This window comes from Pleurodeles waltl, chromosome 9, assembly GCF_031143425.1.
Source record: "Pleurodeles waltl isolate 20211129_DDA chromosome 9, aPleWal1.hap1.20221129, whole genome shotgun sequence".
Classification (NCBI taxonomy): domain Eukaryota; kingdom Metazoa; phylum Chordata; class Amphibia; order Caudata; family Salamandridae; genus Pleurodeles; species Pleurodeles waltl.
This window is the reverse complement of record NC_090448.1, coordinates 1,125,541,327-1,125,567,145: the sequence shown is the minus strand read 5'-3', so window position 1 is coordinate 1,125,567,145 and position 25,819 is coordinate 1,125,541,327. Positions and strand designations below refer to the sequence as shown.

Here is a 25,819-nt window from a genome sequence, read left to right as displayed (position 1 = left end):
TTCCTTTCTTTCTGTGCCTCTGGACGCAGATCTGGAGCTTGCTCCTTCAACTTTTTTCTAATCCTTGGGCAATTTATTTAAAACATGTTTTTCCCACAGTGTATAAGGAAACATGCCTTCTCCAAAGTCTAGAGGGTTCAAACCATGTAAAAACTGTCAGAAGCGGATGTCTGTGACAAATCCACACTAGTTATGTCTCTGGTGCCTACAGTATTTGTACAACTCAAAGTCCTACTGTGGAGACTTTGCCCAAATGAGTCCCAAGGTGTTCTGGGAACCTCAAAACAGATCTTCACCTCACCAAACACCGTTGAAAGGCACGTAATGGTCAGTCCAAGTCAAGAACACAGACCTTTCTTGTTCTGAGGCTGTTGCTACTACAGGTTCTTCTCACACTCCCAAGTCGTTAACTTAGTCCAAGTCAAAACATGAGGTACCTCACAGTCCACAGCTCATACAAAGTCAACCCAGATTCCCAGGTCTATCAGTGACGCCACAACAAGCAGAGACTTTTAGGGAAGTCATGTTATGCCTCTTTGATATCCTTCTGACTTCCTCTAGTGCACCTTTGGGCACCAAGATTCCAAAGATGGGCTACCATTGGCGGATCCATCCTTGATCCATCCTTTATCTGTCTGCGCCTCTTGACTGATGTGGGGTCTACACTGACTCCAGAGCTGATGCCAAAAATGGCTTCTAATCTAGGGCCATGGTCTACACCAGTCCCTGAAACATCACTGATACTAGAGGAAGAACCCATTGTCTTACTGAACCTGACACATTCTTGACTAAATTTGCACTCTCCAAAGCCTTTTGCCAAGTCACCCGAACTTCATTCTGACTCAGACAGATTACTGCCACAATCTAGGGCGCTTCATATTCCTTTTGCCTCTGACTCAGAACACAGTTAGTAAATTAATACTTAAGACGACTGAGATGAAGCATGATATTATAATGCAAAAGTCAGTTTTCTTATGGGCATTCGGAATGCCATTGGGCTAAACATCTCCTGGGATACTGGGTTAAACTCTTCCCCTGGTTCTTCCACATAGGATTCAGTTTCCTTTGCTGTTGTGATCTGACAGGCTGACAGAATTTTAAACTTGCATCTCCTATGCATAGCAATTAAAACAAATGACCTGATGGAGGTTCTACAACCTGGGCAGACTTCCACAGAATCACTTCTCCCTTTTAATGAAGCCTTGATAGACACAGTAATGGGATTTTGGGTCTAACGTGCTCTTACCCACCAGAAAATAGGCAATTGACCAGAAAACATAAACTTGCTCTTGTTGATCTTACTTTCCTCATGCAACACCCTACATCTGAAAGCATGACATTCCAGGTATCCACAAGTAGGCTAAAGCCTAATTCATTCCCTACTATGTCTCCCTATAGGGACTCAAAATGCATGGAGACGTTCAGGAAGAGGATGTTTTTCTCAGCAAACCTTGCAGTTCCCTCAGTAAATGCCAGTTGCCTCCTGGAATTATACTTACATACATTATTGGATATGGTTAGCGATATCTTGTTGTCAGTCCCAGATAAATACTACGGCAACCTTGCTTAGAATGTTGAAGTTGGTGAAGGCACATCAAGGTACGTCATCTGCTCTAGGCTGGACACCACTGTGTACTTGGACAGGACAGTCGGTACCAGTGGGGTGCTTTATCACTAAGCATGGATGAGATCCATGGGCATCGCATCACAGATAACATTCAGGTGTCACTAAAGGCAGACTTGGCCATGGAGTGTTTCAAGAAAACCAAGGCCAAGGTGTGCTCCTTCTGCCTTTCTGCGCCCATGTGGCAGTATCCCCAACAGTTTTCCCCCTATTTAGGCTTCGAAAGGGGGATTGGCACACACCCAGCACCGAGATCCACCTTCACAGCAACCAGCATCCACCCCATCTCCCAGTCTCCCCATCCCTTTCGAGGCCGGGATTGAAGATCTGGCCGACAACGTCCGGGCCCTCAACAGCAGCACACCGCTCAGTTCACTTCCTCTCCTGCTTCAACCTCCAAAACCTCTTTATCTTGCCGGCAGCGGCAGATGGCCCAACGTTTGTAGGCAGAATAATATATTATCTCCACAGATGGCATGGCATCACATCCAACAGGTACGTTCTTCAAGTAGTTGTAGGAAGCTGGCCCTTTATGTGGTATGTAAATATTGAGTAAAGGGTCCAGGGTTCCCAATGAGTGGAAAGGACTTGCTATGCAATCCAAAAAGTGCTCTGTTTATGGGTAGTATGGTCGAGCAGCCTGAGGCTTAACACAGAGGTTTGCATGACATCTACAAATGCACACAATCGTCAATATATGAGAGACACAAATCAAAAAGGAGATCCACAATAATTTATAAAAACAGCAAGTATCTCTATATGTGTTTAGGAAACCGAGAAAAAGTGTTCAGGTAAGTTCGTTTTTAAATAGGAATTCATCTCACTTTAAACATTTCTGAGTTCTGCTGTGTTATCCTGTGGTAGGAAAAACAAGTTCTGCAAACACATAGAGGACGTAGAATCTCCAGAAGTTAAGGTTAGTTGTGAATAAGGTCCAAGGTAGTACCAGGAGGACACCATCAGCGGCATAGGGGCAGCTGGGTACAGGGTGCAAAACAGCATTGGATGCCGAATGCATTCCAATAAAGATTGGTCACTGTGAAAAGAAGCTGCAGGCTCTGGCCAGTAGGCCAGTCGGGCTAGGCCAACACCGGGGCTCAGGCCTCACAATGCTCAGGCACAGGTAGGCACCTTTGGTCCTCTTCTGCATGGTTCAGGGGCGATAGGTGCAGTGGTGTCCTTAAGTATCGGGTTTTCTTTTCTGAAATGGTGGAGGGGGGCTCCGTGCAGAGGCTGCAGGTGTTGAGGAGTTCAGGAGAAGTGAAACCACGATAGACTCGGACTCTGGAGGGCTAGGGAACCTTGTTGGCACCAGCGGTTATCTTACGCTCGAGCCAGAGACGGTGGGTTTCAGTAGTGACTTCAGGGGTCGGGTTTTGGTGGTTCCAGGGGCCCTTCTTTTGGAGTTTGCTGTAGAACACGTCCGCTGTTCACTGGAGGTATTTATTGAAGGCAGGCAGTCATTCCCGTTTTCTGGGGTCACAGCTGCAGGACGAGTCAACTTTCGTACAGATTTTGACGAGAGATGCAGGCAGGCCAGCAGGGTTGGTACCAGGTCAGCTGCTTCTTTTGTCCTCTTCTGCTTTCGTGTGATTCAGGGTCCTTGGTCTTCTTAGGTCATCAAGATCTGCTTCTCTCGTGCCAGGGGTTCCCCTAAATACTAAATTTGAGTGTTAGGGGAGTATAGGATAGTAGCCAATGGGCTACTGACCCTTGGGGTCATAATGCCCTCTGTATGACCACTTCCTGAGGGAAGTGGGCATAGCCCTGTCCCAGAATTCTTAGGAATGCCATCTCAAAGATGGCTACCTCTGAAAAATCATGTTCACCTCAGCTTAGCCCACCTTAGGGGTGGTACTAGCCTGGAGGTGGCACACCTATCTGACTAGCTAATTTGTCAGCCTGTCTAGGTGCCAAGTGGGATCTGGACCAGGATGGGGGGGGCTCTTCTGTGAGGAGAGCCAGATTCACATTTCAAAGGCGGTAGCCCCTTAAGGCTTGCTGCCCTAGGAAGGCTAATCAGCAGGTCATCCTGTTGGAGGGGTTGATACATCCTCTTCCCGGACAGGCTTTTGTTCTGGGCCTCCTGAGAGCAAAAGGCTCTCACTCTAGGGGACCAGAACCGTGTCTCGGGAAGCAGGCTGGCACAAAGCAGTCAACAAGCACACCAGAGGCTGCTAGGGTTCACGGGGCACCTCTAAGGTGCCCTCTGGGTGCATATATTGCTAAATCCAACATTGGCATCAGTTTGGGTTCACCAATACAATGTTTGATAGCAAACATCCCTATCTTCAGTGAAGCCATCATGTAGCTGAGGAACTCGTATTGACCAGTGTACAGTAGAAGCAGGTAAAATGGCTTCCCTGGCCACTTACTATGTCTGAGAATTGACAAAGACATAGCACAGCATATCTGCTCATTTGCTAGGGACTTGGAGGGTACTAAAGGTTTTGCCAATTGTACAGTTTTGGGGGAAGAACACTGGCACTGGGGAGCTGGTTGGCAAGGACTCAGTGCACTTCAGTCAACGTTGCATTAAATACCAGGCAAAAAGTGGGGGGAGTACTGCAACGAAGAACCCAGTTCCCTACAGTAGCCCAGCAAGGATATGCCCTATTACTTCTTTCAGATCAGTCACATATTCTGTCCACACCAGAGGGGCTGGCGAAAGACCATTTTTCAACAGAAGATCAGGCTCTTTTGGACAAAGGACCCATAAAAAGGATCCCAACATCAGAAATAGGGACTGAATGGTACTCCTGTTATTTACTTGGGGCAAAGAAGGATGGAGGCCTTCAGCCCAGTTTAGATCTTCACTGTTTCAATTTCTTCCTGAAAATGGACTGATTCAAAACGCTCAAGTTGCCCAAGTTCTAGCTGAACTTCGGCCTCACCAGTTCCCTTCATATGTTCACAAAAGTGATGGCAGTGGTTGCAGCACACATTCGAAGTGTGGGGATACCAGTCGTGTCTTACCTTGACAACTGGATGTGGAAGGTGGGCTCTTCATAGTCGTATACCTCTTAATGTGCCAAAGTTGCAGCTGACTCCTTCACAGAGTCTCTCATTTATCTGAACCGTCCTGGATATGGGGCAGGTTGGAGCTTTCCCTCCAGTTCACAAGGTCTAAGACATTCGGGCTATGATCCTGCTGTTTCTACCTTGGTCCTGGGTCTACTGTATTGGTCTCCTGTATTTTGCTAGTTGAAGCTGCGCCATCTGTGGCCGTTGCCCGATAGCCACCTTGCTGAAGGAGGTCACATTATCTCCCACCAGCAATTCTTTGTTCCCTGTTCCTAGAAGCTCTTCATGTTTCCAAACGAGGGACAGCCTGTTGTCGCTGATGACAACTGTTGCAGATTGTGCGAAAGGGCTACCTGCAGTTTGGGAAACAAATTGGCCATTTTCTAAAGTTACCTTCTTATTAAAATTTACTTTAAAACCGATACCACCAATAAGTCGAGTTTAATGTAGCAATTAATTTGATACCTTGGAGTGCTATTTTTGGTAGTGGCAAGTGGAATTTAGCAGTAACGCGTTGGCTAGCGTAACTCACATTAGCCGATGGGGCTACCCACCAAGCAACAGTGAAGATAGCAATTTCAAGGTTTCACAGTCAGTGCATGTTGCGCCCACAAGGAACATGCCTTCTGTAGGGGTGACTTAATAATATTAAAAATGATGACTTTGACTTGGCAAAAATGTTGGATTGATAGTTTGAAAGCTGCCTGACTAGGTTACAGTGGCAGGCCTGGAGTCATGTTTTCATCTTGCCGTTGTAGTGGTGGCACAATTACGTTTTTCAGTCAACTAGTGATATTTGACTTAATATCCCTGGCTACCTCTTGAGGGTTAAATCACATGCACTGGGGACTGGATAGTAGGGCCCAGTGCACTATAGAGTCGAAAAAACAGCAACATCAGTCCAAAACCTAAGGGGAGAAGGGGTGATCATATACAAAAAAAGCCACTTCCCTAAAGCAGTAAACTACAGAAGACCTGCATTTGGTCTTGTAGGAGGTTTATAACGATATCTCAGCCAGAGTGGACTGTGGTGACTGACACATAACTGTTTGGGTTGAGGAGGGAAAGTCATCTGAGAGAGGTGGAGATCAGGGGACTTTGGTCTCCAGCTGGACTTGCCTCCACATGAGTCTGTTGTAGGCCATTCACTTGGCACTGAAGACCTTCCTGACTGTACATCAAAGGAAGGCTCAACCTGGTCCTCACGGAGTGCACCACCAAAGTGGTATTGCAACAAACGGGCAGACAGGGATTCTGTGCTGGGAGGCTCTGCTCCGCGGGAATTGGCTGATTTGACAGGGCACCTCGCTAGTTGTGAACCATATGGAAGGATCTTTAAACGTTAGAGGGGACAAACTCAGCCAACGATGCCTAGCGGATCAGGAATGGCAGCTATACCCAGAGGTGGTGCATGGTATCTTCCAACAATTGGGGAACCCTGGCTTAATCTCTTCTCCACCGTCAAAAACACACAATGTTAACACTTCTCCTAAGAAGATTCTCTCTCTCGATGATGCATTCCACCAATTGTAGAACATAACACTTTTGATGCCTTCCCGTCGCTACCTGTCCTACCCCAGCTTCTGAAAAAGATTAGGAACAACAGACACAACCAAGCTATCCTGGTTGGTCCCGGATTTGTAGTACCCAGAACTTCTGGGCCTCAACATCTGTCCTCCGATCATGCTACTGCTTTAGGAGGGTCTCCTGCTTCAGCAGCAGGGTAGGGTACTGCACGTGGCCCTACACAATCTGCAACTCTGCGTGTATATTGAGCTGTGACAATTGAGTGTTTTAGATTTACTTCCCCGAATAGAGGATGTCATTCTAGCAGAAAGGCATTGTTCTGCGCGGACGCTGGGATACATTGGTGGCGTGGTTTAATTCCCACCATACAGATCCAATGCAGGCAAAGTTGTTCGATGTTTTTCTTTTTGTGCTGTCTTTAGCCCAGCAAAGACTTGCCGTTTGCATTTTTACCATCACTGCACCTACCGTCAATATTTAAATCACCTGTTGTGATGCATTTTCTTCCAGGTCTGGTCCATGTGTTCCACCCAAACCTTTTGTGTTGCCACAGTGGGACATTCATTTAGTTCTCACTTTCCTCATTGTGACTCATTTGAGCTGACACACAGCTGTCATTTGCCTCTACTAACTCCCAAAACAGTCTTCCTTAAAGCGATAAGCTCAGCTCATTGTTTAAGTAAGCTGCAAGCTCTGTTCGTTCATCCACCATACGTTACCGTTTTCAAAAACAAACTAGTGTTATGGACTAGGACAGCATGTCTACCAAAGATTGTGTCTGTGTTTCGTGCCAATCCATCACCCTCGCAGCTTACTTTGTACCACCTCAGCCCCTGAAAGAGGAGGAGAGACTATCACTTGGACCCCAGGAGAACTTTGAGTATTTACATAGATCATACCAATGACCATTGGGTGAACGATCAGGTGTTTGTGGTGTGAGTTAGGAAGGGTAAGGCAGTGCAGGAAATGATGATATCAGTGTGGATAGTCCGCTGCCCATTTGCCAAGAAGCTGCCCCCACTGGGTTTGAATCCTCATTTAACCAGAGCCATGGCACACGTAGGTCCAGTTCTGAACATTTGTTAGGTTGTAATATGGGTGTCAAAACATTCATGAAGTACTGCTTCCTTGATAGCCAGGTCCAGCATGAAGGGTACTTTGCCCATTCAGTCAGACATGGATTTGAGCCATTCCACAGGCCATCCACCTCGAGAGATACTGCTTTTGTATTTATTCACAAGGTGAAGTATCTGCAGTTAGAGGTGTCCATCAGAAGAAATAATTACTTGCCCTGGCTAACGTTCTTTCTGGTGGGTAATCTGTCTAACTTCAGATTCCTCACCACCATCCCAACTCCTTGTCGTTGGAGTGGGCTCTTTTATCCACATACAAAAGTCCCATTTTAGAGATCTGCACACTGTCACATCGAAGTACTTATTAAGCTCTGCATTCTACGGCACGGACAGAGTCAAAGAAAGTTCTATCAGCATGTGGGGTGACGCATATGTGTGGCTCCAGCATCACTTTCTGGTCGGGATGAGGTCAACATTAATCTGTCTAACACCACCTGATGACGCACTGCACTATGTTGAGAAAGATCTCCAGATGCAGGCTGGCGCCTGGGAGTATTCACAAAGTAAAGAATCTGAGGTTAGATAGAGTACTCACCAGAAAGATCTTCAGGGTAAAAAGTAAAAATGAAATGTGTTAACATTTTAAAAAATATTCTTCAATTTGTTTTAGAGCCTTCCTTCCTCATACAGCATCATGCACTGTTTTGCTAATATGAATAGTGACAATCAGGCTTTGGTGAGCAACTATTCTGTGCCAAACCATTGTCAAAAACCTGCAACCTTAGATTAATGCTAAGAGTGTTTCATTATATAAAGAAAAATAGAGGTTAATGGAGAATATAAAAAGGGTATGCATCATATTGAATAATTTACATTTTGTAAAGACAGGAGAAATGACACTATACAGAGGTAAGCAAGATGGAAGATATGATATGCCATAGTAGTGATGTACATCATATCTTACATATATTAGGAGAGTGTCAATGTGCAATGGCTGGTCAGATTAAGAGACTTGATAGGAGGCAGAAGTTAGAAAAGTGGAAGCTGTTATCTACAAGTATTGGCCAAGCCAAAAAGGTCTGTTTTTTGTTAAGGAAAGTGTTTGCTAAAAGTTGAGTTACATTTTGTATTGCCCCCAGCTCTCTCAGAAAGAAAATTACAAAATTAAGCATCATCTTGCCTATAATAATATGGAAGCTAGTAGCAGGCCCCTTTCATGAAAATGGTGCATTAGCAGAGTTAAGCGAACCCTCGAAGAACAGTATTACTTAGCATTGTGTAAATGTTGAATTTAAAAGGCACACCTAATAAAATATTGCATAGTCGACAAAGAGGTACTATTTTTCTTTCCTTTTCAAGAAGGGACATGTACTTGCACATCTTTAAATCCTACAGAAAACTCAGACAAACACTATAGGGCAGGTAATGTACAGCGTTCTGTTTTTATAATAGGTTATGGCATCCAAGTAGCCAGCATTTCTAAAACAAGCCAAAAGCAAACTATTAAAATGTTGTTGCATTTAGTTATTTATTTACTGTATTTGTAGAGCGCTCCACCGTCCCCTAAGGGGTATCCTGGCACTTAAGCAAAATTACAGAGCTCTATACACTGATGGTCACTGGAGAGGATGTAGCCAGGTCTTCAGTCTCCCCCGACAAGGAAAGAGGTCAGAAGTAAGTCGAAGACCCAGAGGCAAGGAATTCCAGTGGTAGGCTGCTAGGTGGTTGAAAGAGCGGACATCCATTTTAGCTTTTTTGATACGCTAAGCTGACACCAGAGCTTGATTGACGTGCTCGCGTTGATCTGTAAACAAAACTAATCAGTCATGCAGAGTGGCTGGCCCGATGTCATGGAATGCCTTATGTACATGACATAATAACTTGAATTTGACTCTCTTCCATACCGTAAGCCAATGCAGGGAATTCAACCAGGCAGAAGCTGAGTTCCTTTGGCTGCTGTTACAAATCAGTCTAGCTGCCGCATTTTGAATTGATTGAAGACAAGTAAATAGTAATTCAGTCATTCCTGGGTATAGCGTATTGCCATAATCTAGCCTACTCATGATCAGTGCTGGAGTAGTGTACTGGTATACAGCGAAAAAGCTTACACAGCATTCATAGGAGACCAAAATATTTTCCACAAGCTTCATTTTTCTGATCCTGCATAGAAAGTGAATCATCAGTTAAATATCCCAGATTTGTAACTAGCCTCTTTGGCTTGAGACGGGACCTAGGAGCAAAGGCCACCAAGAGTCATTCCAAACCCTGCAAGCCCTTCCAAAGAGCAGAATTTCGTTTTTTTTGCACTGAATTTCAGACAATGTGCATCCACTTAGCTACTTACTTCTCAGAGGCATCATATTAGAATTCCTCGTGTCTCTCTCATCCATCAATAGAAATAATAAACTGAGTGTTGTCAGCAAATTGAAGAATCTCAAAGCCCCAAGCCTTGACAATACCCACCAAAGATTAAACATATGTGTTGAACAAGGTGGGGCTAACTGAGGACCCCTGTTGAGCCCTGCAATTAGACAAGCAGGGATTGGAATTGAAGGGGACCGATTGTACAGAGTGAGATCTGTCGCTCAAGAAATATCCAAACCACTAGAAAGTAGGAGTTTGCAGGCCGATTTCATGCTGCCTCTGCATTTACAGGCGAGGGGAGACCATATCGAAAGCTGCAGAGAAATCCAATAGGATACAGGCCTAGCCTTATCCTGATCTAATTCTGCCCAGGATTCTGTACTGTTATTGGCTCTAAATCCTGTTTGAGTATAGTCCAACAAATTGCTATTCTCTAGAAAATGCTATAATTGGGCACTGACTAGTCTTTCCAGCACTTAAGCCATGTACAGCAAGACCGAGATTGGGAAATAATTGGACAGTGTCGAAGCATCTACCCCAGCTTTCTTTGCCTAAGGTAAGACCGGGGCATGCTTTCAAATGGAGGAATATTTTGCATTTTTCAAAGAATAGTTAAAAATATGTCTGGAGTATGGACTTAAGATGGGGGCCAAGAGGGATACAATGAAATGTGGGCAAGGATCCAGAGGTGAGTCAGATTTCACCTGTCACAGTATTTTTCACTGTCTCTGCTGTAAGTGTCAGAAATCTGGGCAGATGAGCTTGAGCCCCTGGGTGAGGTCTGTGATTCCTAAAAAGGTTATATAGGACCACCAGTTTTCTGCGCGTTTTGAATACCGCCAGTGGCGCTCCAAGCAGGGCTTTATAGTCCTTCTTCACTTTCCTTAGCTCATTGGAATACCACTTTTCCAATGGAGATAATTCAGAGGAATTCCTTAGCTTTTGAGGAGCAGAGGCATCTAATGCCTTTATCATAACTTTAGTAAATGAATTTACATTTATTTCTAGTGAATCAATCCTCCCTAATCATAGGAGGGCTAAAATTGTTTGTGAAGGACTCAAGGTTAACTTTCCTCTAAGATCTCTAAAGAACAAGAGTGGAACCAAGATTAACTGGAGTACTGTTAAATGAAGGGAATTAGAAGTTAGTTAAAAAGTGATCAGACTAGGAGATGGGGTCAATGGCATGAATTGTGACCATGCTGAAGTTGGAAAACAACAAATCAAGAGTATGTCCTGCCTTGTGTGTTGGGCCCTATATCCACTGGTTTAAATGTAATATCTGCATCTCATTCTCCAGGTTTATACTTAAAGAATCCCTATTGTCCTCAAAGTGAAGGTTAAAATCACCAGTCAGCAAAAAATGTTTATTCTTTAATACCAGTGGGGATAGCAGCTAAGATAAGTTGGCTCCCAGCTGTGCGTTGTAGCCAGGAGGTCTCTATAGACCTTTATATAGAGCTCTACAGTATAGAGCTATAGAGTTTTACCCAAGATGATCGTAGTGTTGATGGAGACCTGAAAAATAAAATTTCACAATCCCTTACTGGGGGATTACTCTCCTCAACACACTGATAGATATCTCTGTAAATAATATAAATAATCGCAATGCCTCCGCTCTGTCTACTATCACAATCTCTTTTAATATCCTGTACCCAGTAGGCACTGCTGGTGTTAGCTCAGGCACCGAGTGGTTATTAAGACACGTTTCTGTGATGAATACTAGATCTGGCTCAGCACTGTGAATAGTATCCCAGATTTCCATATGGTGTCTGGGAAGAGATATGGCATTAAAATATATACAGCTAATAGTTGGGTCGTCAGTGTTAACCTATAAGCTAGGTAACACGTTTTCTACCGTGGAATATTTGATGAGCGCTTTCTTTGCCATAGTCCCACAACTCTTGGAGTCCTTAGATGATGCAGCTTTCGCCAATTGATTGAAGCAGCCCCACTTGCAGCTTGCGTAAGAAAATGGACTGAATGTAGTTACAGGTGCCCTTTTACTACGGTCAGCCACATTCAGGCCATTAAGAACCACAGCAAGCAAGTCCTCACGAGTATATTAAGCCAGGGACATCTCACCTCTGTTAAAACAAGCAGAGGCCCTTGTAACTGGCGACGGTCTGGTGCAGACCGCACTTGACCTTGGCACACGAGAGACGCAACGATGTTTAAATCAAGCGATGTTGGTCTGATAACTAGGCCTCTAACCTTTAACTGCCCTCTTATTCAGCCCACCCCCAACATGGCTGTTGTCAAGACCACTGCATCTGGCACTGACCGGAGCCACTGTGGTCTAACACACCAATGGTCTGCTGCCCTTGTCTGCTGACATCAGAAGAACATTAAACAGTATCTCCCACCCCTTGTTCCATATCAGCAAGAAGAAAGTTAAAATCCACCCTCAATAAAATGATCAGATCAAAAATGCAATAGGAAAACAGTCAAGCAACTACTTCCCTTACTGTGTATTAGCAGTAGTCTGGGAGCAATGTAACATTCTTTCAGCTGTGTCAGGAAAGCCCACTTTGGCTAAAACAACTTAGGAATAGAAATGGGACAATATAATCATCTGCGAAATGCCATGACCTTGATTAACAACCCATCCAGGCAATAGCAAACCAGGAAAAATACATGAAAACCGGTGATAAATGGGGTTGTCTCAAAGCTCGCTTTCTTTCTGTACATCTTATTAAAGAATTGGTTACATAGGGTTTTTCCAAATTTAAAACTGTCGGACCTAAAAAATTACTGAGATCATACTTCACACCAAGCACCCACTAGAACATAAGATTAGAAAGTTTTTTTCTTTATGAAAATTGTATTAGTTACATTAGGGAACTAGGAACTGAGACTGAACCTAGTAAAATACAATATTTTTGTGAAATACAAAGATGTATAGAAACAATGCCTTGGAGGCTGGAAAAATAGCCTATTTGAAGACATCTACCTTTGCTTAACTTATGTGTAGTTGAGGTTCGACTTATTAGCACTGGTATAATGCAGTCTACTATTTGTGTTGCATTGTAGAGTGTTTTTGATCGGTGTACCTTTTTGTATGTTTCTGGAGTTTCCATAAACCAGTTTTGTATGGTTACTGGTTTGGCCATTGTTAGTAGAGATTTGTCAGATTTCTAGTTTGGTTGGTTTTCGACTCTGACAGTGCACCGGGATCCTGCCAGCCAGGCCCCAGTGCCAGTGTTCTTTCCCTAAAAAGGTAAATGTCTAATTGTGCCCAGTTAGCAAGGACTTTAGTACCCCTGTAAGTCCCTAGTAAATTGTACCTCTGGTAGCAAGGGCATGGGTACTAAAGAGGCTCCCTAAGGGCTGCAACATGTATTGTGCCATCCTATGCAAATTGCACAGAGCCTGCCATTGCAGACTGCATGTCATGGTACAAACCATGAGCAAAAACACAACATGGCACACTTGGGTGCCTTGCCAAAGTCACTGCATGTGTTATATGTAAGTCACCCTTACAGCACATCTTAAGAGCCCTAAGGCAGAGTGCTTTATAATAAATGTGAGGGCATGAATGCCTGAGCAGATATGCCCCTGTGATATTTGTCTATTGCTACCTATTGCAAGCGAGCAGGGAAGCCATTTTAAGTGATGTAAAAAAATGGCTTCACTGAAACCTGTTGGTGTTTGATATCGAACACCTCTTCTTAATAAATCCAGACTGATGCCAGTCTTAAATTTATTATGACAGAGATGTCCCCTGAAACCTAGTAGTCCTCTGGTGTTTTGGCTGACTGGTATCAACCAGTCTGCAACAACAGACATGTTTCTGACCCCCTAGAGGTGAGAGCACCCTGCTCTTAGAGGCCAGAGACAATTCTTGTTCCGGAGGAGGAGCTATCACCTTCTCCAGCAGGATGGCTGGTAAATCAGCATGTCTGGGATGGAGGCTTCAAAGCCTCTGCTACCTTTGATATGCAATACTGACTACCCACAGACCTGAAGAATGCCACCCTTTGCCCTGAGGCCTACTTGGTACCAGGACAGGTGGGAAATAAGCTATGCATGTAGGCGTGGTGCAATATGAGGCTAGTCACACTTCTAAGGTGGGCAGTCTGATGTGCTCCACGAATGAAGTGCTCCACCATCCTGGGTTTGGTGGAACTAGGAATTCTGGGACAGGCTGACAAATTAGCTAGACCGGTAGGCATGCCACCTCTAGGCTAGTACCAGCCCTAAGGTGGGCTAAGCCGAAATGAACATGATTTTTCAGAGGTAGCCATCTTTGAGATGACATACCTAGGAATTCTGGGACAGGGTTATGCCCACTGCCCCCAGGAAGTAGTCATATAGGTGGCGTAGTCTCTTGACTACAAAGAGAAGAAGGACAAAGAGGATCCGAAAACGCAAGAACTATGAACTGGCTGAGGTTTGGAGCTAAACCCTGCCTGCATCTAGCCAGAAAGAGAAACCTGAGTGTCCAGGAGCACAGCCCCATCGACTCAGCCTGTCTTCGAGATGCTGAGCCTGCCCGCAGGCTCCCTGCACCAATACCCAGGGTGCCCCAGCCAGTTGGAAGAAACCAAGGCTTGTTTCGTGCCCAGTCCAGACACCAACACCACCTACCTACGAGCGCCATTAGCATCATCAAGACCAGCCTGAGAGTGGCTGTAGGAAGTTGGCTCTGTATGCACTATTTCAAAGTAAGGAATAGTATGCACAGAGTCCAAGGGTTCCCCTTAGAGGTAAGATAGTGGCAAAAAGAGATAATACTAATGCTCTATTTTGTGGTAGTGTGGTCGAGCAGTAGGCTTATCAAAGGAGTAGTGTTAAGCATTTGTTGTACATACACACAGGCAATAAATGAGGAACACACACTCGGAGACAAATCCAGCCAATAGGTTTTGTTATAGAAAAATATATTTTCTTAGTTTATTTTAAGAACCACAGGTTTAAATTTTACATGTAATATCTCATTTGAAAGGTATTGCAGGTAAGTATTTTAGGAACTTTGAATCATTTCATTAGCATGTATACTTTTCACATAAAACACAATAAGCTGTTTTAAAAGTGGACACAGTGCAATTTTCACAGTTCCTGGGGGAGGTAAAGTAATGTTAGTTTTCACAGGTAAGTAAGTCACTTACAGGTTTCAGTTTTTGATCCAAGGTAGCCCACCGTTGGGGGTTCAGAGCAACCCCAAAGTTACCACACCAGCAGCTCAGGGCCGGTCAGGTGCAGAGGTCAAAGAGGTGCCCAAAACGCATAGGCTTCAATGGAGAGAAGGCGGTGCCCCGGTTCCGGTCTGCCAGCAGGTAAGTACCTGCGTCTTCGGAGGGCAGACCAGGGGGGTTTTGTAGGGCACCGGTGGGGACACAAGTCAGCACAAAAAGTACACCCTCAGCAGCGCGGGGGCGGCCGGGTGCAGTGTGCAAACACGCGTCGGGTTTTCAATGGTTTTCAATGAGAGACCAAGGGATCTCTTCAGCGTCGCAGGCAGGCAAGGGGGGGGCTCCTCGGGGTAGCCACCACTTGGGCAAGGGTGAGGGCCTCCTGGGGGTCACTCCTGCACAGGAGTTCCGTTCCTTTAGGTGCTGCGGGTGCACGGTCTTTTCCAGCCGTCGGGAAATGGAGTTTCAGGCAGTCGCGGTCAGGGGGAGCCTCGGGATTCCCTCTGCAGGCGTCGCTGTGGGGGCTCAGGGGGGACAACTTTGGTTTCTCACGGTCTCGGAGTCGCCGGAGGGTCCTCCCTGAGGTGTTGGTTCTCCACCAGTCGAGTCCGGGTCGCCGGGTGCAGTGTTGCAAGTCTCACGCTTCTTGCGGGGAGTTGCAGGGGTCTTTAAAGCTGCTCCTTGAAACAAAGTTGCAGTTCTTTTGGAGCAGTGCCGCTGTCCTCTGGAGTTTCTTGTTCTCTTGGAAGTAGCGCAGTCCTCTGAGGATTCAGAGGTTGCTGGTCCTGGAGAAAGCGTCGCTGGAGCAGGTTTCTTTAGAAGGCAGGAGACAGGGCGGTAGGACTGGGGCCAAAGCAGTTGGTGTCTTCTTTCTTCCTCTGCAGGGGTTTTCAGCTCAGCAGTCTTCTTCTTCGGTAAGTTGCAGGAATCTAAATTCTTAGGTTCAGGGGAGCCCTTAAATACTAAATTTAAGGGCGTGTTTAGGTCTGGGGGGTTAGTAGCCAATGGCTACTAGCCCTGAGGGTGGGTACACCCTCTTTGTGCCTCCTCCCAAGGGGAGGGGGGCACATCCCTAATCCTATTGGGGGAATCCTCCTTCTACAAGATGGAGGATTTCTAAAAGTCAGAGTCATCTCAGCTCAGGACACCTTAGGGGCTGTCCTGACTGGCCAGTGACTCCTCCTTGTTATTCTCATTATTTCTCCTGGACTTGCCGCCAAAAGTGGGGGCTGTGTCCAGGGGGCGGGCATCTCCACTAGCTGGAGTGCCCTGGGGCATTGTAACACGAAGCTTGAGCCTTTGAAGCTCACTGCTAGGTGTTACAGTTCCTGCAGGGGGGAGGTGTGAAGCACCTCCACCCAGAGCAGGCTTTGTTTCTGTCCTCAGAGAGCACAAAGGCTCTCACCGCATGAGGTCAGACACTCGTCTCTCAGCAGCAGGCTGGCACAGACCAGTCAGTCCTGCACTGAACAATTGGGTAAAATACAGAGGGTATCTCTAAGATGCCCTCTGTGTGCATTTTTTAATAAATCCAACACTGGCATCAGTGTGGGTTTATTATTCTGAGAAGTTTGATACTAAACTTCCCAGTATTCAGTGTAGCCATTATGGAGCTGTGGAGTTCGTTTTTGACAGACTCCCAGCCCATATACTCTTATGGCTACCCTGCACTTACAATGTCTAAGGTTTTGCTTAGACACTGTAGGGGCATAGTGCTCATGCACATATGCCCTCACCTATGGTATAGTGCACCCTGCCTTAGGGCTGTAAGGCCTACTAGAGGGGTGACTTATCTATACTGCATAGGCAGTGTGAGGTTGGCATGGCACCCTGAGGGGAGTGCCATGTCGACTTACTCGTTTTGTTCTCATCAGCACACACAAGCTGGCAAGCAGTGTGTCTGTGCTGAGTGAGGGGTCCCCAGGGAGGCATAAGATATGCTGCAGCCCTTAGAGACCTTCCCTGGCATCAGGGCCCTTGGTACCAGGGGTACCAGTTACAAGGGACTTACCTGGATGCCAGGGTGTGCCAATTGTGGAATCAAAAGCACATTTTAGGTGAAAGAACACTGGTGCTGGGGCCTGGTTAGCAGGGTCCCAGCACACTTCTCAGTCAAGTCAGCATCAGGCAAAAAGTGGGGGGTAACTGCAACAGGGAGCCATTTCTTTACAGTGGCCCTGCTCCAATTGACTTTAACACATAGCATCCGAGGCTACCATTGCTAGGAGCACCTCTGCACCCAGACAACCCAGGAGAGGTAATCTGTAACAGCTGGTGGTTCCAGAGACCTTGGCCCCTACTTACCTTAAGTCCAGAAGAAAAGCCCTGTAAGTTAATTGAAAGTGACCCTTTGCAGCATATGTTTTCTCCATAGGATAACATTACCGCGTTCAAGGCTTATGCCTCCCATTTGACAGTTGTATTTTCTCAGTTTTGAAATAACACTATTTCGAAAAGTACTTACCTGATCTTGAGTTTGGTGTCTAAATTAAGATACAAATCTGTTATTTTTCTAGTTTAGTCTTGACTGTGTGCTCAACAAATGCTTAGCAGTACCCTTTGATAAGCCTAAACTGCTTACCTGCAAAATCACAAAAGAGACATTTGGGATTATTAAGTCCTATAAACCAATAAGGGTTGTCTGGTCTATCTGCATAGTGTCCCCTTACATTGGGAACACTACATAGATAGCCAGCTTCCTACAGTCTGCCACAGAGCGACACAGGGGTCGACCTTTACTCAGGATTGACTAAGTATCTTGTCACCCTGCTTAGTGTCCATGCTGTGTTTGCGGCCTGAGGAATCTTATTTTAATAGAAACATTTTTATCCTTAGAGAAAGCACATTAAAGCTCATTTATGCTAAAAAAAAAAAATGCATTGGCAAGAAATTAGCAGAGGTAGCGTTGCTAAAAAAGTACAGCTGTTAACTTTTCACTAAAAGTAAGCACCTTTGGCTCTGACCTCTGGGTCAGCTCGAGGGAAGTGCTGTTTATGCACCAGAACAGCAAAGGTTCCATCTCCAAGCTTTCCCAGCTATAGTGTGGGATGTGTAAAAGACATCCAGAGTTTGAACAAGGAGAGTTCTTGTAGGTAGAGATATAGGATTTTGGTGTTTTTGTTATAGAATTGGGACTGATCCCATAAATTGTCAGGGAGTACATTGTCAAGTGGGATATACATCAAATTTGAAAATAGTCTTGAACTTAATTCAACAACCAATAAAGATGTGTTATTGGTTGGGGGATGCTTCAGATGGTGGGGGTGGGAGGGAGAAAGTAGTTGAAAGTCTGAATCACAAACTCTAACCCATAGGTATCTGTGACACCTCTGGGATCTCTAGCATTGGCACCTATAATCAGAGGGTCCCTGGGGTTGCCTGAGAGGGTCACAACTTGAGTCAGGAGAAGAAGGAGACTTCCCTTGCTGGGATAGGCCCCCATGTCAGGTGAAGCAGTGTTCCTAGCAGAAAGGGATCTTCACATTTCTGCAAGCCCGGATATGCCCTTTTTGATTCGGATACCTATCTCTCAGTGTGGGAATGTAGAGGGTTGATTATATAGAGTGCTTGATTTTCTTCCTGGGGTATCCTGTAACCACAGAATACACACTGTGAAAAAGTGCTGCCCCGCTGGCTTTCCAGGCAGGCGAGGGGGCATCACTTAAGAGCAGATTACAGAAAAGTGTAAATCCTGACTCCCAAAACAATTTGTAAAAGGCTGTCCAGATGTGTAAGGCAAAGCTCAAAACTGCTTCATAATCATTTTAGAGTGAGATGAAGCCAGAAAGCCACAGCACTTGTTAAGTTAATTGAAAGACAGAGCTGCTCTTAAATTCTGGGACAGAACATGAGCTTAACTGAATTTGAAAGGCCTTGCCAAAAGTTTGCTTTATAGTGAGTGAGGTCTCTCTTTTTCTATCTGAGATGCACTTTGAGATCCTCCGGTTCTTGACTGAAGCTTTTTGTGAAATGGTACTCTCTACTATTGTTATTTTACTCCTATAGGTGTTGCAAAAAACATCATCAACACTTGTACTCCAGTGAGGAATATGTGCTTTGATTCACTTGTGAAGCCTTATGAATTCTCCAGTCTGCTGGCTTGAGATTTGTGATTCCGAGGCGGTTCTTGTACTTCAAAAAGATTGCTACTTAGAAATTACTTCTAATTCCATTCTAGGTTGGTAAATTGGCCAGTTTTCTTTATACAGAATGAGGAGTAGAACAAGTTGATGTGAGTGAGAGTTAAGAGTAGGAACAGTGAGACATTGGGGGAGCTGTTGTTGTACTTGCCTTCTAAGACCAGAATGACCGCAATGATATTATGAATCCTGTTTATTTGAGACAGGATTACAATCAACAGAAAGTTCTCCTTTATTTACTATCCGATCTTTTTTCAACTTTTTTCCCCTGCAGGAGTTCCGAGCCTTTGAATTGCTGCGAAGTGGACTTGACCGGTCCAAATACCTCCTGGTGAAAGAGGCAAAGATCATTGCAATGACCTGCACCCATGCTGCCCTGAAGCGACACGATTTAGTTGAACTAGGTTTCAAGGTAAACCCCATAGAGAGATCAAGTCTGAATAGATTGTTTTTAACACTATTGTTTGAGTCTTGAGATTCTCCAGTATTAGTGTGAATGTCATGGGGCCGGTCCTTAACAGTCTACCTACAAGATTCCAGCTGTTTGTCTTTCTAGTGAAAACATGTTGAAAACAACTGCATGCTAGAATTGTATTCCAACATGATCCTCCACTTCTCTAATAGTGTAATTTTGTATGTGTGTTGCTTAATCTCCCATTATAGTTTGTGTTTACAATGAAAGTAAATGTGCGGCTCATCCCTTAGTCTCTTACAAACCTATTTTGGAATATATGATTTATTTTGTACTTAAATGGGCTTCTCTTGCCAGTCATTACTTTGGGACTCATGATTAGCATCTGGTACCCTTGGACCTCTTTCAAAGGATTCTAGCATAATGCCATCATTAGGCCTCACATTTTAATTGGGCCTTTAGCAAACTGAAAAATGGGAAATCCAGATTTTTTTCTGGTTTCATTATCCAAAGGGATCTTTGAACAGTTGGCCAGCTGTTTTCATTACAGTTTTATTACTTTTGCTCCTGTTTTCTTTCCTTAAATAGAGCTTATGCTGCGTCTTTTCCCAAACTTTGCACGTATTCCAAAAATAATTGACTTGCAACTTGCTAGGGCTGCCTTTCACAAGAAGGACAAATAACCACAGGCTAACCTGTGGAAGAAAGCTCTTCTCATTAGAGAAACCACCCCACAATTAGTATTTCATCAGATTTCATGTTTCCATTTGCATTCGAACTTCATAAGAAACGTCAGAGAGGAGGGGAGAACAAGTAATATATTTTTGAGTTGACTCTTAGGCATCCGAGGAACACTTGTTGCATTGTATTTCTTGTGCTCAATTATCTGCTCCTAGCTACTAGAGCTGCCTTGGTTGTATCACCCCTGCTTCAAGAGGAAATTCCCTCACAGCAAATACAAGAACAAAGGTGTTTCTTTCTCCTGCCTTTTAGTGCTGAGAAAACACTCGAAATTGGGGTCCTCTTTGTGACAGAATGCATTTGACTTTTGTCCTGCTAGCATCAGTAATATCATTCAACTGCATTCAATGTTATGGTGTTCTTTGGTGTACACTTTGCAGAAGAATGTCTTGTTATTCAGAAAATGTGCTTCCTCTATCTTAGAGCAACACATATGGATTCTTCAGCTGCCAAGGCCCGAAACTACAGCCTGGAATCTATGCTGTCTTGAATCTCGTTGCACACTCTTTGAAAAGTATTTAGTTCCTTCAGTGTAATACGCTCCATTAGTTTTCCTTTTGGTGATCTCAGGGTTGATGTCTTTAGTTGGTAGTGACTGCTGTTATTCAGTTCAATTCATATGATGTGAGACTGCACCACTGCTGCTTTTTTTTAAACAAAAAATATTCATTAAGGATTTTGTGCAATACAGAAACCAGCAAAATATGCTTTTAAAGGCTGGCAGTAAAAGGTATCAAGCCCATATGGCCGCAAAAGGCACAGGCCCAAAACCTCAATTGTTGGACCATATAAAGCATGAACTGCAGTAAGTACCACTGAGGGAGATATAGGGCTCTAATTGATTTAAGATTCAAATGGACACTCAACAGAATTATTCTAATCCACCTTAAGAAATGCCTAGCAATCACCCATTATTGTAATATTAGAAGTCTGTACTGCACCATATCCAAGATGAACAAAAGACTGATGACAATAACAAAGTTGAAAAAGATAATTGTACCCTAAGCCCTTTATAACTAAAGGTCATTAGACATGGCCAGCAGAGTCAGGATTTCATGCTTTTAGTCTGAGGCGCTTTAGGTAGGTCCATATTGTATCCCTCTGCTTACTAGAAATAGGACTCCGACGTGTTGCAGATCAACAAAAATGTCTGATCAACCCCATCAGAAACCTTGTCTGTTTTTTAAAATTGGTGACAAAAGAAATATGCTCTGGCCGAAATACCAAACCCTGTTCAGTTACCCATCTCAGGATGACTCCACAATGCATCAACTTCTTGCTGCATTGTCAGAATCGTGCCTTGGTCTTGTTTATAGCTTGTTTCTCGCTAGTCGCCACTCTCAACAATTGTTAGATGGATCGTCTGATTTTCTGCCAAACAAGGTAGCACTGTGTTTATAAAGTTTACTATAAAATCCGTGAGGTTCTAGTCTCAGTCCATCATCAACCACACAACATTTTACAATCTTCAAAGCTTCAAGAAGGGTTAGACAGGTCATTAAATGGTTGGAAGCGAGCATTATCCACAATAGCATGCTACTGTTGTGCAGTAGACATCTAAGTTGTTCTGGTTCTTGGTTTCAAGGACAGATTCTAATTTTCAATTCCTTTGTGTCTTGCACATGTGCCAACCAACTTGACTTCCAACCCAAAAACATGGTCTCAAAATTATCCACATTTTGGTGCTGGCGTTCAAGAAACATCCATACTGTTTTCTGTCCCTAGAAAGACCCAGTAGTTCTCCTTTATCTGAGATCTTCATTTCAGTCCTCTTCATCACTGGTTGGTGGGCTTGGTTGAAAAAAATTCTCTCATTGTAGGGAAAGTTTAGTAATGTAACTATCCAACTTTGAACTGTTTTGATTATAATAAGCTAGTCTGAGTAGTGTAGGAAACTGGACTTCTCTTTGCAGATGTCCCTCCCAATTTTTGCCCCCATTTGAACTACTGAATGCTAGTTTTCGACTCTGACTGTGCACGGAAGCCTGCTAACCAGGCTCCAGTGCTTGTGTTCTCCCCCTAAAAACGAAAAACCCAATTGGCAGAGACTTTTGCACCACTGTAAGTCCCTAGTAAAGGGTACCCCTCATACCTAGGGTATGGGTACTAAATAGAGTCCCTTTGGGCTACAGCATGTATTGTGCTACTTAGGGGACCTACACAAAAACACATGCAGACTGCCATTGTAGAATGCATGAAATGGTGCAAACCATTTTGAAAAAAAACACATTGCACACACCCTGTTTGCAGTGCCCAATTACACTGCATGTCTTATATGTATGTCACCCATACAGCAGGCCTGAAGAGCCCTAAGGCAGGGTGCATTATAGTACATCTGAGGCCATATCTCATGAGCAGATTTGCTCCTGTGATGTTTAGTCCTATTACTAGATATTGAAAATAAACTGGAAAGCCATCATAAGGTATGTACTGGGCACTGGTCATTACGAGTTACCCGGCTATATAAAAGCTTCACTGAAACCTATGATGTTTGGTATTGCACAACTTGTCTTAATAAATCCACACTGTTTCCAGTATTGGATTTATTACGACATGCACCCAGAGGGCATCTTAGAGGTGCCCCCTGAAAACTACTAGTCATCTAGTGTGCTGGCTGACTAGTATCGACCAGCCTGCCACCACAGACAGGTTTCTGACCCTTTGGAGGTGAGAGCCCATGCTCTGAGGTCAGAAACAATGCCTGCTCCAAGGGAACTTGTTATTACGTCCTCCAGTAAGATGGCTAGTAAATCAGCATATTTGGGCCGGAGGCTTCCTGCCTTTTCATGTGTGCCCCTGGTTTCCTCCAGACCATAGGAATGTCACCCCCTGACCTGAGGCCCATTTGGCACCAGGACAGGTGGTAAATTAGCTATGCATTAGGTGTGTTGCACTATCAGGCTTGTCACACCCCTAAAGTGGTCTGCCTGATGTGCTCCATGAAGGAAGGGTTCTACCATTTTGTTTTTGGTAGGACCCTAAAACTGTCCCCACCCTGTACTAAAGACTACCTCAACGGCCTCCAACCCTTCCAGCCCCCCCCCTCCACTATTAACCCCTCCTCCCCGGCCCCACTTACCTCTCTCCTCTGGTTCGCTGCTCCTACCAGTTCCCCCAGACTGCTCTCTTCCCTTACGATGCATATGGGTGGTAAAGGCAAGTGTGCTAAACGCATGCGGAGTAAACACACATGCGTGGTAGTGGAAACTGGTCAATGCGTAGCGTTGCATTGACCGTGTTGTTAGTGATGTTTCCTGGTAAATGCAGGAATAGACTCCTGACATTGAATGAGGCAGATGCTGATTGCTATGACCTCAAGAAGGACTCCCTGATTCAGGGCTTTGGACTCACATCTGAAGAATACAGCATCAGGTACAAGGAGACTCGAAAAAACCCAAAGTGAGACCTGGGTAGATTTTGTAGACTTTTCAGCGACAACACTAGGTGGCTGGCTAAAAGGTAACAATGTGCATGATTATGAAGAGTGTAGGAAGTTGGCTCTGTATGTGCTATTTCAAAGTAAGGAATAGCATGCACAGAGTCCAAGGGTTCCCCTTAGAGGTAAAATAGTGGTAAAAAGAGATAATACTAATGCTCTATTTTGTGGTAGTGTGGTCGAGCAGTAGGCTTATCCAAGGAGTAGTGTTAAGCATTTGTTGTACATACACATAGACAATAAATGAGGTACACACACTCAGAGACAAATCCAGCCAATAGGTTTTGTTATAGAAAAATATATTTTCTTAGTTTATTTTAAGAACCACAGGTTCAAATTCTACATGTAATATCTCATTCGAAAGGTATTGCAGGTAAGTACTTTAGGAACTTCAAATCATAAAAATTGCATGTATACTTTACAAGTTATTGACAAATAGCTGTTTTAAAAGTGGACACTTAGTGCAATTTTCACAGTTCCTGGGGGAGGTAAGTTTTTGTTAGTTTTACCAGGTAAGTAAGACACTTACAGGGCTTAGTTCTTGGTCCAAGGTAGCCCACCGTTGGGGGTTCAGAGCAACCCCAAAGTCACCACACCAGCAGCTCAGGGCCGGTCAGGTGCAGAGTTCAAAGTGGTGCCCAAAACACATAGGCTAGAATGGAGAGAAGGGGGTGCCCCGGTTCCGGTCTGCTTGCAGGTAAGTACCCGCGTCTTCGGAGGGCAGACCAGGGGGGTTTTGTAGGGCACCGGGGGGGACACAAGTCCACACAGAAATTTCACCCTCAGCAGCGCGGGGGCGGCCGGGTGCAGTGTAGAAACAAGCGTCGGGTTTTCAATGTTAGTCTATGAGAGATCTCGGGATCTCTTTAGCGCTGCAGGCAGGCAAGGGGGGGATTCCTCGGGGAAACCTCCACTTGGGCAAGGGAGAGGGACTCCTGGGGGTCACTTCTCCAGTGAAAGTCCGGTCCTTCAGGTCCTGGGGGCTGCGGGTGCAGGGTCTCTCCCAGGCGTCGGGACTTTAGGTTCAAAGAGTCGCGGTCAGGGGAAGCCTCGGGATTCCCTCTGCAGGCGGCGCTGTGGGGGCTCAGGGGGGACAGGTTTTGGTACTCACAGTATCAGAGTAGTCCTGGGGTCCCTCCTGAGGTGTTGGATCGCCACCAGCCGAGTCGGGGTCGCCGGGTGCAGTGTTGCAAGTCTCACGCCTTTTGCGGGGAGCTTGCAGGGTTCTTTAAAGCTGCTGGAAACAACGTTGCAGCTTTTCTTGGAGCAGGTCCGCTGTCCTCGGGAGTTTCTTGTCTTTTCGAAGCAGGGGCAGTCCTCAGAGGATGTCGAGGTCGCTGGTCCCTTTGGAAGGCGTCGCTGGAGCAGGATCTTTGGAAGGCAGGAGACAGGCCGGTGAGTTTCTGGAGCCAAGGCAGTTGTCGTCTTCTGGTCTTCCTCTGCAGGGGTTTTCAGCTAGGCAGTCCTTCTTCTTGTAGTTGCAGGAATCTAATTTTCTAGGGTTCAGGGTAGCCCTTAAATACTAAATTTAAGGGCGTGTTTAGGTCTGGGGGGTTAGTAGCCAATGGCTACTAGCCCTGAGGGTGGGTACACCCTCTTTGTGCCTCCTCCCAAGGGGAGGGGGTCACAATCCTAACCCTATTGGGGGAATCCTCCATCTGCAAGATGGAGGATTTCTAAAAGTTAGAGTCACTTCAGCTCAGGACACCTTAGGGGCTGTCCTGACTGGCCAGTGACTCCTCCTTGTTGCTTTCTTTGTTCCCTCCAGCCTTGCCGCCAAAAGTGGGGGCCGTGGCCGGAGGGGGCGGGCAACTCCACTAAGCTGGAGTGCCCTGCTGGGTTGTGACAAAGGGGGGAGCCTTTGAGGCTCACCGCCAGGTGTCACAGTTCCTGCCTGGGGGAGGTGTTAGCACCTCCACCCAGTGCAGGCTTTGTTACTGGCCTCAGAGTGACAAAGGCACTCTCCCCATGGGGCCAGCAACATGTCTCTAGTGTGGCAGGCTGCTGGAACCAGTCAGCCTACACAGATAGTTGGTTAAGTTTCAGGGGGCACCTCTAAGGTGCCCTCTGTGGTGTATTTTACAATAAAATGTACACTGGCATCAGTGTGCATTTATTGTGCTGAGAAGTTTGATACCAAACTTCCCAGTTTTCAGTGTAGCCATTATGGTGCTGTGGAGTTCGTGTTTGACAGACTCCCAGACCATATACTCTTATGGCTACCCTGCACTTACAATGTCTAAGGTTTTGTTTAGACACTGTAGGGGTACCATGCTCATGCACTGGTACCCTCACCTATGGTATAGTGCACCCTGCCTTAGGGCTGTAAGGCCTGCTAGAGGGG

At 45.2% G+C, this 25,819-nt stretch overlaps 1 protein-coding gene across 1 annotated transcript in view; it reads left to right on the top strand.

Annotated features, from left to right (window-relative positions):
- AQR (aquarius intron-binding spliceosomal factor) overlaps positions 1-25,819 on the top strand; it is a 576,085-nt gene that overhangs the window by 369,538 nt on the left and 180,728 nt on the right. Inside the window, exon 27 of the mRNA XM_069208869.1 lies at positions 19,161-19,298. Within this exon, the coding sequence (XP_069064970.1) occupies positions 19,161-19,298 (138 nt within the window). The remainder of the gene's footprint in view (positions 1-19,160; positions 19,299-25,819) is intronic.